The sequence below is a fragment of the Scyliorhinus torazame genome, chromosome 3 (genome assembly GCF_047496885.1).
Source record: "Scyliorhinus torazame isolate Kashiwa2021f chromosome 3, sScyTor2.1, whole genome shotgun sequence".
Classification (NCBI taxonomy): Eukaryota; Metazoa; Chordata; class Chondrichthyes; order Carcharhiniformes; family Scyliorhinidae; genus Scyliorhinus; species Scyliorhinus torazame.
The window spans coordinates 129,584,032-129,600,133 of NC_092709.1; the positions used below are offsets into that span (position 1 = coordinate 129,584,032).

At 45.5% G+C, this 16,102-nt stretch overlaps 1 protein-coding gene across 4 annotated transcripts in view; it reads right to left on the reverse strand.

The window, feature by feature from the left end:
* prdm5 (PR domain containing 5) overlaps positions 1-16,102 on the reverse strand; it is a 581,469-nt gene that overhangs the window by 383,324 nt on the left and 182,043 nt on the right. For all 4 annotated transcript variants that reach the window (XM_072496197.1, XM_072496195.1, XM_072496194.1 and 1 more), the window contains one exon: positions 4,478-4,557. In XM_072496197.1, coding sequence (XP_072352298.1) covers positions 4,478-4,557 — 80 coding nt within the window. The remainder of the gene's footprint in view (positions 1-4,477; positions 4,558-16,102) is intronic.

Below are 16,102 nucleotides of genomic sequence, written 5' to 3' on the forward strand. Positions count from 1 at the left end.
TGGCTATTCAGCTCGAAGATTAAATGCCCTCTGGTGTCAGTATTACACACTGTCCAGAGGGCAAATTCTTTAACCTTGCTTTCTCCATGTGAAAACTAAGCTGATCTCTATAGATGACTGCAGTGTCAGCCACTCTCACTCCCTTCAATTCTGCATTCAAGAGACTCAGTCTGTGCTCGAATGTTGCCAAAACAAAACTCATGCCAACCCACACTTTTGTCAGCCAAATATTCCACCTCCAGTATATGTTGAAAGAGAGATTCTGAAATATGTTCCTCACTTCCACATCTTCGCAACCACGGGCACAATTTTCCCACTGCATTGCACTCAGCACTGATCCCATTACACCGGGTGCATAGCGGGAGGGGCCAAAAATGGGTTTCACGCCGGGTGCTGAGTCGTGCGCAACGCAGCCGACCCGCTATGCCAGACAAGATCTGGACCATGGCCAGCAAGGGTGTAATCCAGATCAGCTTATTTAACTGAATCATTAGGCTAATTTAAATATGCACAGCCCATTCAAGGCTGTAGTCTCCAAGCTCCCGGGACCCACCAGCCCCATGGCGAGGCCTCACATGGGTGCAAATTAGCGCTGGTCTCCAGAAACGGAAATCAGACCTGATGGTCATCCCAGGGTGGCTTGGAGGTCATGGGGGCTCCCAGGTGGTCAGGGACAGGACAGGACAGTGCTCTGGCACTTCCCCTGACACTGGCACAGTGCCAACCTCTGCGTGGGTGGGAGGTGCGTGGGGGACACTCAACCTCGCTTTGAAGTCTGGGGATCCTTTGAAAAAACAGTGCCCCAATCTCGGAGGGGCCGGTCCTGCTGGCGCATTTAGTTCCCCACTGCAGAAAAACATTCTAAAGGTGGGATTTGTCAGTGAGAAAACTTCCCAAGCCCCAAACATTGACTAAGTGCGCATTACTGACTGGGAGGAGCTCACTACCAATTGTTCAGAATAGCAATTTCTTAATGATGAGGCCAAATGGCAGCAGAGAAGAGGACAGAAAAGAAGAAAATACTGAAATCTGGATCCCACTACCTTGTCGGACATCCTACCCAATGTGCCCAAATATCTGCAGGTCTAGCATCAGCCTGTTCAGTCACATGAAGATGCAACACGTGACCCTGAGGAGATATCATCCTTGAGGAACATCTGACAATTTAGAGTCTTAAAGGAGAAACTGTTTTCACAGGCTGAAGTGTCAATAACCAAAGGACACCGGCCGAAGGTAATTGGCAAAGGAGACAGAGGAGACAGGAATAGATTTTTTTTTACACAGTAAGTAATTCTGATTTGAAATGCACTGCCTGAAAGGATCATGGAAACAGATTAAATTGTAACTTTCATAAGAAAACTGAATAAGTGCTTGAAGGGAAGAAAATTGACTGGGTGCGGCAAAGAAAGAGGGATAGCCAGATAGCTCATCCACCGAGCCAGTAGAGAGACAGTGGGTCATGTGGCTTCCTTCTGTAATGTAGGATGTAATGATTGACTAAAGGCGCACACAATAACAAGAATCATATGGCACTGACCAATGCTAAAAATGAAGCATTTATATGCAGCATCATTCACTCTTCCTTTTGTGTAAAACATGTTCTCTCAATTTCCTTCTTTTAAAAATAAATTTAGAGTACCCAATTATTATTTTTTCCCAACTAAGGGCCAATTTAGCGTGGTCAATCTACCTAATCTGCACATCTTTGGGTTGTGGGGGTGAAACCCACGCAGACATGGGGAGAATGTGCAAACTCCACACGGACAGTGACTCAGGGCCTGGATCTAGCCCGGATCCTCAGCGCCGCAGTCCCAGTGCTATCCACTGCGCCACATGCCGCCCTGTTCTCTCAATTTCCTGTACAAACCATTTAAATATATAAAATTTCAGCTTCCTATGGACATGCTGTTGTGTTCTCAATCACTGTCCTTATCCTTTATATTCCACACTATAAGGAAAATAGTGAGCGATTCAAGGAATCATTATAACTGAATGGAAGCAGACACTGCATCTTCAGTATTATAAATAGCCATAGTTTTCAATTTAATGTGCTTACTACCATCTCTATTTCAAAACCTACCGGAACACATTATATTGGCAGTCATTGCTCAAGTGTTCAATTTTGTCTGTTGCACACGGTCAACAGTTTACTTTATCATTAAATCATACTATTTTAAAATAGTGTAATTTGAATGGCTGACAAACATGGAACCTTAATGCCAATATTGCCATTAGCTTTTTGTGTGTATGCCTTGCAGTTAAGGCAGTTCAATGTAGGGAACTACTCAAGATTTCTACAGTCAATACAATGCTCAGCAAAGATTGAAAAAATATGTAGAAATTAACCATATTTGAACTATGATCAAAAAGAATGAACTGTTTGCCTTGCAATATGAAACCTAGACTGTAAGATCAATGGTTATGACCTTTACTGATCCCAACAGCAGCTCAGCTCACAAGTTTGAAAAAGGGGCACGATCGAATGGCCTCATTGCACCTGACTCAGTGACACAACGAGACTCGTAAACCGACTGCGACAAGGCCTCTCGTGAGATGTGTGACACTTGGAATGCCTCACAAGATCTAATGAGATCTCATGATCTCGCCCTTGCTGGGCATGATCCAGATTTACATATTTAAGTGAGCAGTTAGGCTCGCTGAAATATGTTGGTGCTGGATTCTCCTAAGGCCCAGGAATGAATGCCTGTGCCTGGGAGACCTGGGCATGGTGCCATTTAGCATTGGTCCTTACAAACGTGGACCAGGCTCAACAGCACCTGGAAGGATCTTCCAAACCATCGGAGGCACCCGGGTGGTTGGGCTCTATATACAGTGGTACCCTGGCACAACCACTGCTACCCGGGCACCGCCAGTCTGGCACCTTGGCACTTCCACCCAGACATCCTGGCACTGCCAGAATGGAAATGTCCAGGTGCCAGATTGCTGGTACCAGGGATTGGGCCCAGGGGTCCCCTGCCATTATGCGGTAGGCGAGAGGCGGGGGGGAAGAGAGAGGGGGGGGGGGGGTTAGAGGACTCCCTAACAGGTAACTTGGGGTCTTTAGATGGGGGTTGGGGGGGGGGGGGATGAGGGGAGCCGTGGTGAGGAGGCAGGGGAGGGGGGTGAAGAGATCAGGGCAACATTTAAAAATGGCACCCCGCTCTCCTCCTGAACTAACAAGCTTATAATAATAATAATAGGTGAGGTGGGGCGTTCCTCGCTGAGGCCAACAAAAAAGTCCAAAACAAGACTCTTGCACCCATAGTAATATGTTCATTTTTCATTAATGATGTTTCTAGACTGAAAAGCACAGTCAGTTAACGTGTAGGTGAATCTATATGGCTCTTGTGCAATTCACAAGAATGGAAGTCAAAACGCAGCATGTCAATCTCTACACTTACATCACTTACATGCTGAGCAATCAGTGAAAGGATTGATTAGTTCAATTAATATTCAAAACTTTTATGAATTGACCCAGTGAGGCTAATTCACTCAATGGAAGTACCAAACAGCTGCAAGGATCCTTCCTGCTGATTCCCTTATTTCCCCTTTTTTTCCATTATCATTTTGATCCACGGATGCGTCATGGACATATACCTTTAAGTCGAGCAGGAATTTAAGAAAGGAATTAAAAAGTTAGAAAAGAGACCACTCTGCTAGCTTTCGAGCAACTGAAATCAGACTTTGTGGCACCTGATAGATGGGGTGGGATTCAGTTTGATTGGTTGTCTGGTGGCCAATGAATTGGCTAAAAGGCCGTATTCTGTCCAGTAACAGATGGTGATTAGATCTTGCCTGAGTGGGATGATTCCCAGGGACTCATGGAAAGCAGATGAGGGTCCGTGGACACTCAGGGAAAGGATCTTTGTCTCTAGAAAAGCTGCAAGTTGCTGTATTTCCAAAACTGTGATGACCTGAATGAGTCTACAGTGAAAACCATTACAGACTGGAAAGCAGTAATCGCCACCTGAAGGCCTGGTTTGAAGGAGTGTGCTAGAAACAACGATTTGAAACAAAGACTCTTATATTTATTTTTACTCATCGTGTTTTTAACACCCCAATTCCTCCCTCTGTGTTTGTCTGTCATCTGTGTGCGTATGTGTTCGTGTGTATGTATGTAGAGCGTGGGGGCAAGTTAAAATGGGGGATTAGGAATTAGGCAATGATTAATTAGGTGAATTTGCTGCATATTTAATTATAATTCTTGTTATTAATAAAAAGTAATTGTTTTTAAATTTACAAACCTTGTGACTGTAATCAATGGGCAGCCAAGGGTCAAAGGCCTTAAGTGTTTTTTAAAGAATTATTCATTAATTCAATTGTGTTGCGGCTCCAAGTCAAGGGGGCCTGGAATTGACAGTGCCCCAGCCCAGGGTGTCGGAACACAGCTATGGCCCCAGTAAACAGCCCACATTAGGGATCGAACACAAACGCGGCATGCTGCGAAGACCAGAAGGTGGTCTCTTGTCTGCCTGACCTTTCGATGTTCCTGTAGGGTTGCAGCTGTAGAACATTTTTTATTGCACACAGAGCACATCAGTCTCTTCCGAGAGTTTCCTGCAGCCAGAAAATAAACACAATTACATATTAAAACTTGAAGACAAAAATGACGTGCATTCATGTTACATGTTCACAATCACCTGATGACTCAAAGGAAGCACAAGTAAAGCCCCAAAACACATGCATTGAATTTTCAGAGGTCACTTGATAGACACTGGACATCTACAGTTTTACCTGGGTCCAGTGCATATCTGAAACTCCTCTTTATATATATTTCAACACAGCATTTTTAAACATACCAATGAAAAAGCTGTCTGAAAGCAGTAAAAATGGAAATCAGAAATTGATAGCACATCCCAATCATATTGGAGAATTGGGGCACAGGGCAACACAAGTCAAGAGGTAACCCTACTCCTTTCTTAGGTCAAAAACAATCCAGGTACTCATCCCTATCCATGTCTCTAAAGGAGGTGTTCTTGCCCGTCTTTCTTTCCCTGAAGATACATCAAATAGTACTCCAAACTTTAGATTCTCCTCTCTGCCCCACCAACCACCCCTCCCCCACACTTCGCAGGTCTACAATATATAAACCGGACCGTTTCAAAACTAGAAACAGACTTTTAAAAATTCCCAAAACACCAGGGCAGGTTTTGGAAAGGTTTACTGCATTAATAATGCTCTCATCTTGGGCTTTAAAGTAGAGGTAGTTGATGGTGCAGTAAAGCATAAAATTGATCTAAATTACAACATTCTTTACCTCTTAAGGTTCCTGTACCGTATGCAACGTAAGATCAGGAGAAATAGGAGAAGTAGGTTACTTCTGCCCATCGAGTTACAATAAAATACATCCTAGTAATCCGTTTGTGGCTTTAAGTCCACTTTCCTGCCGTCTGCCCCCATCAACCCCCCTCCCACCAAAAGTCTGTTCACTGAACTATGTGCACTGTGCTTGTTTGCTTAAACCTCCAGGTGGAGCTAAAGTAACTGATATCATACAGAATGGTCTGGAACCTGGGCTAAGAGCATGCGTGTAGAAATTGTCAAGTGCTGAGAGATTTTAAAGTACGTTAACTTAAATAAACCGGTTGTAGATTTACAATTAGTGGCATTCTGCATTGCTCAGAGATAAATCTGATGTACATGATATATATATGTAACTGTGATAATCCCTACGAGGACCACGAGGGATTTGTAATAGATCGCCCCATGGGGCTGGTGGACTACTAGTTTCCCTGGTAATGGGCAGAGGCCCGCCCAGCTGGGACCCATTAACTGAGCCCTTTCAATGCCGGCATGAACCTGGACTGGCTAATCTGGTAGCTCTGGACTGGGACTCCATTGTTGTATGCTACGGTAATGGCTTTTTTCTTTGAGTTATAAATAAACAAAGTTAACCTTCCAGACTGTGTCTCCTGGATTACTACATAGGCGATGAGGAGCAAGAACAAAATTCTGGACATCCCTGTCATAAGCCGATTCTGGAAAGAAAAGACAGAGAATATCCAAAAATGCCGCTATTTGACAAACTAAAGCCATATGATGCAGGCGTGGAAGATTGGTCCTGTATGCCAAATGAATGTGATTTTTCTTTTGGGCAAAAGGCATAGAAGGCTAAGGTTGACTGAAGGTGATTCTCCTGACCACTTGCAGAGCCCCAACGTTCGGCATCATTAAAAGCCTGACTTATCCGACAGCCCCGGATTCGAAATCCTTTAATGGACTGATGGTCGTTCTGACCCTTGTGATATTGCAATTTATAAATTCAACATGGCCAGAAGAACCCCTGGAGAATTTGGAATGGAACTCTGACAGGGCTTCGGATCTGGCGGAACACGAAGAATGGACATTCCCTCTCAGAGATGCTGCGGGACAGACTAGTATGCAGAATAAATAATGTCACAATCCAGAGGAAACTGCTGGCAGAACCTACCCTGGACCTTAAAAGAGCCGTAGAAGTGGCACAGTCCAGCGAGAATACTGGGAAAGGAGCCCAGGAACTCCAGAGTTCCATGAATCACAGCATCTTGAGCATGGACGACCCCCATACAGGAAAACTGGTTTTCCCATGGAAAATGCTCACATGACCCGCCCGACGCTAACAATCAGACTCAAAAGATAAGGAGGGAGGCCGACGGCCACAAGACACCAGAAACTAATAGTCAAAACCTCCCCAGAGGATTCCGGTGAGCAATCGCAAAGTTCCTGCACTTGGTCATAGGGCATGCCCAAGGCAAGGCTGCCAGAATCGGTGAATGAGTACCAACTATGCCGGAAAACAAAGCCACCTCAGGCCAAGGTTTTGCAAGTCAACCAGCCTGAACAGGAAGAGTTAATGCAATTAAATTGCATTGTTGCCCCCAAAGTGGCCCCAATCTGTATCAAACTCCAGGTCAACGGTCACCCCCTGGATATGGAAGTAGACACAGGAGCAGCCATTTCAATTATAGGGGAACAGACTTTCAGCCGACTCCATGTGGGCATTTTAATAATAATCGTTATTATATTTTATTATATTTTGCCCCTGAATCTGCGGGACACCAAGGCCAGATTGGCCACATACACAAGGGAGCCATTATGCATCATAGGAACCACCATAACCCCAGTCACCCATGGGAAGCAGACAGTCCGACTCCCCTTATTAGTAGTACAAGGACGAGGACCCAGCCTTCTGGGAAGAGATTGGCTGCAAATATCCACCTGATTTGCAACAGATTTTAAGATGGGCACCAGCAACTTATATGAAGTCATTGGGAAGTATCCTGAAGTCTTCCAGGAAGGCTTCAGAAAAATTAGAGGCACTATGGCGAAGATTTATGTAGACCTGGAGGCTCTACCCAAGTACTTCAGAGCACAGTTGATCCCTATGCATTACTCGCCAATGGAGCCCAAATTGGAGTAACTGGAGAACCTCATCATAAGTCTGGTGCAATTCGCAGAATGGGCTGCACCAGTGGTCCCAGTATAGAAGCTCGACAAGTCGCTCTGCCTTTGCGGTGACTATAAAAGGAACATCTACAGAGCCTCCCGCTTAAGCCGGTATCCCTTGCTTCACATTAAGTACCTATATGCAAAATTGGCATATACATTCACAAAACTAGGTATGATCCATGCATGCCTAGAGCTGTAGCTTTATGCAGCCTCTGGAAAATACATCACCATTAATACCCACAAGGGGTTTATCAAATATACTCACCTATTTTTCAGACTATCATTGGCGTGGGCTATTTTCCAGAGGGTGATGCAAAACATCCTTCAATGATTGTCCAGAGTGGCAAATTGCCTGTACGATGTATTAATCTCAGGAGCCAAGAAGGAACACCTGCAAAACTTCTCCGAAGCAGACATCCACCTTAAAAGGAGAAATGTATGTTTCAGGCAAGCGAGGTAATGTACCTCGTGTACCGTGTTGACAAGGATGGCTTACACTCGTAGAAGACAAGGTAAAGGCCATAAAAGGAACTCAGATACCAAAAAACACAATGGAACTGAAGTCATTCCGCAGTCTCAAATTTTTACGGGAAATTTGTAGCTAATCTAATCACTTTGCTGGCACCCCTGCACGTACTGATAAAAACGAATCAGGAATGGTCATAGCAAACATCACAAGACAATGCTTTCACAAAGGTAAGGAAGCAACTGATTTCATCAAACATATTGGCACATAATGACCCCCTCAAGGCCACTCATATTAACGTGCACCATCTCTCCTTACGGAGTAGGAGCGCGACTATCTCACCGATGGGATGATGGCACCCAGCGGCCAATCGCATACGTTACCCAGGACCCGGGCAGACGCAGAGAGGAGATACACACAGATTGAAAAAGAGGGATTGGCCGTGATATTTGCTTTAAAGAATTTTCACCAATACATTTATGGACGACACCTGACCATCATGGACCACAAATCTCGGTTAGGCCTCAGGACAAGGAAATTCCTGCCATCGCCTCATACCAGATCCAATGCTGGGCACTATTATTGGCAACTTCAAGTGCACTTTTGAACATCCGACTAGGAACAGATGCCTTGCAGCGCCTACTGCTGCCCACAAGCCTGGCTCTCCCCCACCGCAAGCAATGGATAAAGACATTATGACTCCAGATCCAGACATGGACCCAAAAGGACACTAGACAGGCAAAGCTACGCCACAGCATATTAAGTGTCAGAGTACAAGGATATCCCACAAGAGTACTTAAAACCCTTCCTCACAAAACACCAGAAGATGAATGTGGAAAACGGCATTATCCTGTGAGGAGCCTGAGTGATCGCCCAAGTCCGGGTCAGTGCCCGATACTACAAGAGTTACATAGCAGCCACCAAGGAGTCTCAAAAATTAAGATGCTCGCAAGGTGCTACATCTGGTGGCCCGGACTTGACATGGACATTGAGAATATAGTAAGACAGCACTCACCCTGCCAAGAGAATGGGAAGATCCCAGCATTGGCCTCGCCGCACCCACGGGAGTGATGGAGACACTGGGTATGGGTGCACACAGACTTCGCTGGAGCATTCATGGGTCCTACATTTCTAATCTTAATCAACGCTCATGCCAAATGGATGGATGCGCATCAGACTGCCTCCATGACTTACAGCACCACCATAGAGAGACTCCGACAGTCATTTCGCCCCTACGGAATACCGGAGTTCCTCGCAACGGACAATGTGACTCCATTCACCAGTGGCAAATTCTAGGTAGTTATGGAGACTAATGGAATGAAGCACATCCGTATGGCACCATATCACACATCCTCAAGCGGTTCAATCGAATGGGCGGTCCAAACATTCAAGAGCAGCATAAAAAAGCAAACCACAGACTCGTTCGAGACAAAACTAGCGTGGTTTGTCTTTAATTATCGGACCATGTCACGTACAACAACAGGAGTGGCACCAGTTGAGCTATTAATGGGTCGGCACCACCGAACCAGACTCAGCTTGTGTCACCCAATTTTAGCGAGAAAGTAGAGACGAAGCAAGAGGCCTAGAAAAGAAACCATGACCGTCGACACAGTCCATGTCCGTAACTTCAGAGCTCCCCCGGGATCCCGGGTTACAATAGAGAAAATGGGGCCTATATCATATACAGCTAAAACCAGAGAGAAGACCTTAAGAAAGCATGTGGACCACCTGAGAAGCAGGGAACCTTCTACTGAGGAAACCACTCCTGGAAAAACAGTACCCTCAACGTCCTTCATGCCAACCTATAGACAGGGTACGCAACCCATCCTGGACCCAGTCAGTCAGCAAGACAACAAGGACTCAGGCTTTGAAATGGAAGCAGAGGTGACAGAACCCCGCAAGAAATTGTGGTTGAGAAGGAACCCCCAGCAATGGCCCTTCGATGCTCATTGCAGAAGAGACGATCCCCCAACTTCTAGAATGACCCCAGCCCGGCCCCACTGCTGGTAGACACATGATGACATAAGTGATGGAGAAGGCCCCATCGTCATGGGAGCGAGGGAGAACACTCAGGCTGGGGTGTGGGAGAGGGGGGGTGGAATGTGATAACCCCCATGAGGACCACAGGGGATCAATAATAGATCTCCCTGTAGAGTAAGGGGCAGAGGGAGGCCCACGCAGCTGGGACTCATTAACTCGGTCCTTGAAATGCCGGCCCAAACCTGGACCTGGGGCTCTATTGTTGTACGCCACAGTCATGGCTTTTCCTTTAAACACAGTTAACCTTCCAGATCATGTCTCCTGGATTACTACAATAGCAAACCGGCAAATACATAACAACAAGCCTCTGACAGAAGAAATTCCTCCTCATCTTCATCTTAAAGGGGAGATCCCTTATTTTTAAGCTCTGCCCTCTAGCTCTAGAATCCTTCACGAGTGGAAACATGTTTTGAGCATCCAGATACACCTCGACCTCATCCTTGAGGAATGAGTTGCTATCTTTCTTCAAAGTCAATCAGAATTATCTGCACAGCATGCAACACTTGAAAGAACACAACTGCCAGTATTTATGTTGAAAATTGTCAGTTCCATTCCAAACACATCAATAAAGTTTGATTTTAAAAAATGCAGCAGAGTGAGATCGTTCAGTCATATTTGTCTGAAATGATCCCACAACACTCATGTCACCATTAAATAGGACTGGCAGAACCCTTCTATAATTGTGACAAAAGTAGAAAAATGTTAACCCTTTTAGGAATGTCACCATTATCAATATAGGTTACCACGGTCATTAGTTTATTGAGATAGATATAGCAAGGAATCTTCGAATAGATGGCACATTTAATTCAGCAATAGAATTTGCCACTTCCTTTAAAAACAGAAACTACAGGAAAATGACGGTCCTCCCGAGATTCCTGTTTGTATTTCAGTGTCTCCCCATCTTTATTCCGCGGTCCTTCTTTAAACGGGTCAATAAGGTGATCATTGGCTTTGTATGGGCGGGTAAGACCCCGCGAGTAAAAAAGGGGATGCTGGAGCGGAGCTGGGGGGAGGGCGGGCTGGTGCTGCCGAACCTTGGTAATTATTATTGGGCGGCTAATATAGCCATGATCAGGAAGTGGGTGGTGGGGGGAGGGTCGGTTTGGGAGGATGTGGAGGCGGCTTCATGTAAGGGCACCAGTTTGGTAACGGCGCCTCTGCCGTTCCCGCCGGCACGGTACTCCACCAGCCCCGTGGTGGTGGTGGCCCTGACGGTCTGGGAGCAATGGAGGAGGCATGTGGGAGCGAAGGGAGCTTCAGTGTGGTCTTCAATCTGTAATAATCACCGGTTTGCCCCGGGAAGGATGGATGGAGGGTTCCAGAGATGGCGGAGAGCAGGGATTGAGAGGATAGGAGATATGCTTATGGCGGGGAGCTTTTCTAGCCTGAGGGAGCTGGAGGAGAAATTTGGATTGGCGAGGGGAAATGAGTTTAGGTACCTGCAGGTGCGGGACTTCCTACACAGGCAGGTCTCGACCTTCCCCCTCTTACCGCCGAAGGGGATTCAGGACAGGGTAATTTCCAGAATGCGGGTGGGAGAAGGGAGGGTTTCGGACATTTATAAGGAGCTTATGGGGTCAGAGGAGACGCAGACCGAGGAGCTGAAACACAAATGGGAAGAGGAGTTATGAGGAGAGATAAAGGATGGTCTCTGGGCAGACGCGTTGAGTAGAGTCAACACGTCCACAACATGTGCCAGCCTCAGCCTGATACAATTTAAGTTCGTTCACCGGGCCCACACAACAGTGGCCCGGATGAGCTGGTTCTTTGGGGTAGAAGATAGGTGTGCAAGGTGTACGGGAGGGCCAGCGATCCATGTCCACATGTTCTGGGCATGCCCGAAGCTTAGGGGATTCTGGCAGGGGTTTGCGGATGTCATGTCCACGGTGTTAAAAACAAGGGGGGCACCGAGTGCAGAAGAGGCGATTTTCGGAGTGTCGGAAGACCCGGGAATCCAGGAGGAGAAAGAGGCAGACGTTCTCGCCTTTGCTTCCCTGGTACCCCGGAGACGGATACTATTAGCTTGGAGGGACCCAATGTCCCCAAAAACGGAGACCTGGCTAACTGACATGGCTAGCTTTCTCTGTTTGGAGAAAATCAAGTTCGCCTTGAGAGGGTCAATGTTAGGGTTCACCCGGAGATGGCAGCCGTTCGTCGACTTCTTTGGGGAAAATTAACCGTCAGCTGAGGGGGTGGAGGGGGGGGGTTGGGGGTTAGCTTAGTTTAGAGTAGGGGGTTAGTAAAGGTGGGACCTGTAAGGAGGAAGACGGCTTTTGAGCTATGTTTATATTTTCGTGTACATGGTTTATTTTGTTGTTGTTGTAAAACCAAATACCTCAATAAAATGTTTATTAAAAATAACGGAAACTACACGATGGAAAATATGGGAAATTCTAAATCAAATAAATAATCTATCCAGTGATAGAGGATCTTGCAGCTTTTAAAGGAAACAAAGTATGTTCACTACTGAAAGGATCAGTAGTCACAATGAACCCTGAAATTGTTTATAGAGGTCACTTAAACTCTTAAGTAATAGATCACAGGATTATAAATTTTTACAGAACAGATCTCTCTATCGAGCCACCTAATCAAATAAATCATGAGTGAAGAAGGCGCTCAGTGGAGAGCATCCATCCATCACACTGTATTAACCTTATTACAATTACACAGCTCTTTCTTTAAGCTTTTTCCTGCCTGGTTGATGCGCGATAACTACAAAGCTGAAAAAGTAAATAATTTTATTAAGAGCTTCCATCTCACCGAGGAGGCTTCAAGCTAATCCACATCCACCAAGCGACTCAGAAAACTCTGCTCACTTCTTTGTAACTGTGACAAATTCGACCACTGTAGCTGCGGCAATCTACAACAGTCTAAATCAAACTACCCACAACATTTTAGTTTTTGAGATATATTGTTTACAAACAGAAACAGACCAACAAACAGGGACACAAATATTACCTCTGTCCATTTTCAGTAATTAGACGCACTGCTGAAGAGGTGGAGAATATGAAGAGGAAAAAGAGAAATAGATGGAAACAACAAAATCTTCTTTTCAGACTAGTAGTTCCCTGTACTGTTGCTCACAAGTTTGATGACAAGGGGGCTCTTAGATTCAACTACTTGAATTATTGAGATGTGATTATGCAATGTAAAAAAACACTGATTCACTTAGGTAATTGATACATTTTCTTTGGTTAATTACAGCCACCAGAATTCAATTTTCAGGTAAACAGCAGTACTAATGAAAGTGAAACATCAAGAATATAGCATATAGTGTTGCTTACAATTTATTACAGAATCTCTGTAACCACAAAAATGCCAGTAAACTACCTAACTTCTAAATTAAACACAGTTGGTTCTGGAATACTGTACTCAGTCAGCAATAACATTAAATATATTAATCCAATATCAATATGATAAAAATCATCTAAAAATTAGCAACTAGAGACAAATAATATGTCAAAAAGACGATAATATGAACAAGCTGCTTCTATGCAGCTTATTTTTCTCAGTTTACACATACTTACTTGCTCTACTACTGTAAGTCATTTGCCAGACGCAAATATTAAATGCCACAACTAACCAATCAAAAGGAATACATAAGAGAGCCACTCCAAGGTCATTCATGATATATGATGTGATTTAATTAGCAGTCTATTAATATCCAATATATTTTTCAATCTTCATTCAAATAATAATATCCATCCATTAGATCAACTTTGTCCTGTGACTGCCATTAATCATGACACCCTTGCTATTCCTAAATATTACATTGTAGGTTGAAGGTCAGTCACCAGATGTATTTCACTTCCTGTTCTTAGCTGGTTCACGGAGTGAAGGAACGTGCAGCTAAGTACCAAGACCTGCTTCCAGTTCAAGAACTAATGAGCATGTGTTTCGTACTCTCCTATTTATTTTACACCTAGCATAAAGCAATTAATTGAAGCGCTGGGCTTTGCCATTTTAAATTGCATCAATTGATATAACAAGGAAGCTCCTGACTATTGTATTATTTCTTAAAATTCAGATCCTTGTTAAACATTAAGAAACAATACCAGAAGGGAAACTGTGTTTATTCAGGATTTGCAGTGAACTCTGTGTTGACAGGAATCAAAAGCATTTCAATTAGATCCATGAAGCTAGGACTAGACAGACTGACTGTCATTTCTTTGAGGCTTTCTTTTCCTTTGTGAAAGGCCAGTTAATTCTTCATGCAGACAATGAGGAGCACCAGAGGAAACTGCAAACTATTTAAATGCACACTTAAAAAATATTTGTAGATTTTTCAGAACAAGGGGTGAAATTCTCCCGAAACGGCGCGATGTCCGCCAACTGGCGCCCAAAACGGTGCCAATCAGACGGGCATCGCGCCGCCCCAAAGGTGCGGAATGCTCTGCATCTTTGGGGGCCGAGCCCCAACATTGAGGGGCTAGGCCGGCGCCGGAGGAATTTCCGCCCCGCCAGCTGGCGGAAACGGCCTTTGTTGCCCCGCCAGCTGGCGCAGAAATGACATCCCCGGGCGGCGTATGCGCGGGAGCATCAGCGGCCGCTGACAGTTTCCCACGCATGCGCAGTGGAGGGAGTCTCTTCCGCCTCCGCTATGGTGGAGACTGTGGCGAAGGCGGAAGGGACAGAGTGCCCCCACGGCACAGGCCCGCCCGCGGATCGGTGGGCCCCGATTGCGGGCCAAGCCACCGTGAGGGCACCCCCTAGGGCCAGATCACCCCGCGCACCCCCCCCCAGGACCGCGGAGCCCGCCCACGCCGCCTTGTCCCGCCGTTCAAAAGGTGGTTTAATCCACGCCGGCGGGACAGGCAATTTATCGGCGGGACTTCAGCCCATCCGGGCCGGAGAATCGAGCGGGGACCGGCGCGGCCCGATTCCCGCCCCCGCCGAATATCCGGTGCTGTAGACTCCGGCAACCGGCGGGGGCAGGATTCACGCAAGCTCCCGGCGATTCTCCGACCCGGCGGGGGGGGTCGGAGAATGACGCCCCTGGTTTCTAATCGTGGAAAATAACATTTGAAAAAATCCGGAATGTGCTAACAGAAATTTGTCAAACATTTTCTCTCAATTCCATTTTCACATTTAGAAGACCACCTCTTTTCCTGTTAATTTTTCTGTACTTTATTACTTTGTTTCTCGGAGGTCATTCTTTGAGTCCTAAATTTTTGACCTAATTCATTTTTTTTCCCTGAAACCCTAATGTATGGTTAATGTTCATTTCCAGAAATGAGTATTCTGAAAAATTCAGATTTAAGTTATTAAAATTCATACCCTCTACATCTAACACCGAACTACAAATTGCATTAGGCCCAGACCAAGTATGGCAGATTTTCCCTTAAACTGGCAGGGTTTCAGGCATATAGCCATCACAGAGACTAGGTGGCCAATTGTCAGTGTAATGCCAGTAGAGGGCAGAATGGATGAACAGTTACTCCCACACATCCCTCCTCTGCTCATCCCAACCTCCAATCACTGGAGAACAGATATACACCCTCCTCAATCAATAGACCACCAAAGGTGCAATCTGAGTACTAAATCCTATGAATCATACAAATAATTTCCTCACTAGATTACCAGAGATCGCTTGTACCTTCAACCATTTGGAATGGCATACACACCCCCACAACTGGGCAAAGCAGGAAGCAAATATATATTTTTTAAAGTATTGCTAGCCTGGAGACCCAATATATCCTTCCTGCTCATCACTCACCCTTTCCCCGACCCCACCCCTCTACCATCACTAGATTAACAAGGATTATGTGCATACCCTGATTTTTTTTAAAAACAGACAAGACAGGCCGAGATTCTCTGGCCTGATCGCGGAATGTTTCAAGGTGGTGCTTGTTGTGTTATGCTGCTTCGGGTAACACAGGCTGCTACTTGATGCAGTCTTAACTAAAGGATGCTCCAGACTCTGAAATTAGTTAATCGTGTTTATTGAACTATCAACACCGTTCTCAAATGAGTTCGACTCTCTGCTAATCTAACTGTAGTAACTCAGTCTAACTGTATCAGCTTGCTCTTAGCCACCTGCTGGGGTGTGATGCTGCTGATCAACCCTGTCTAACTCTCTAGATGTCGGTCTGTGGAAATATGCAGGGTGTGAGTGCCTCATCCCTTTTAGTGTTTATGTCATGCCTCCTTGTGGTGATGCCACCTCTG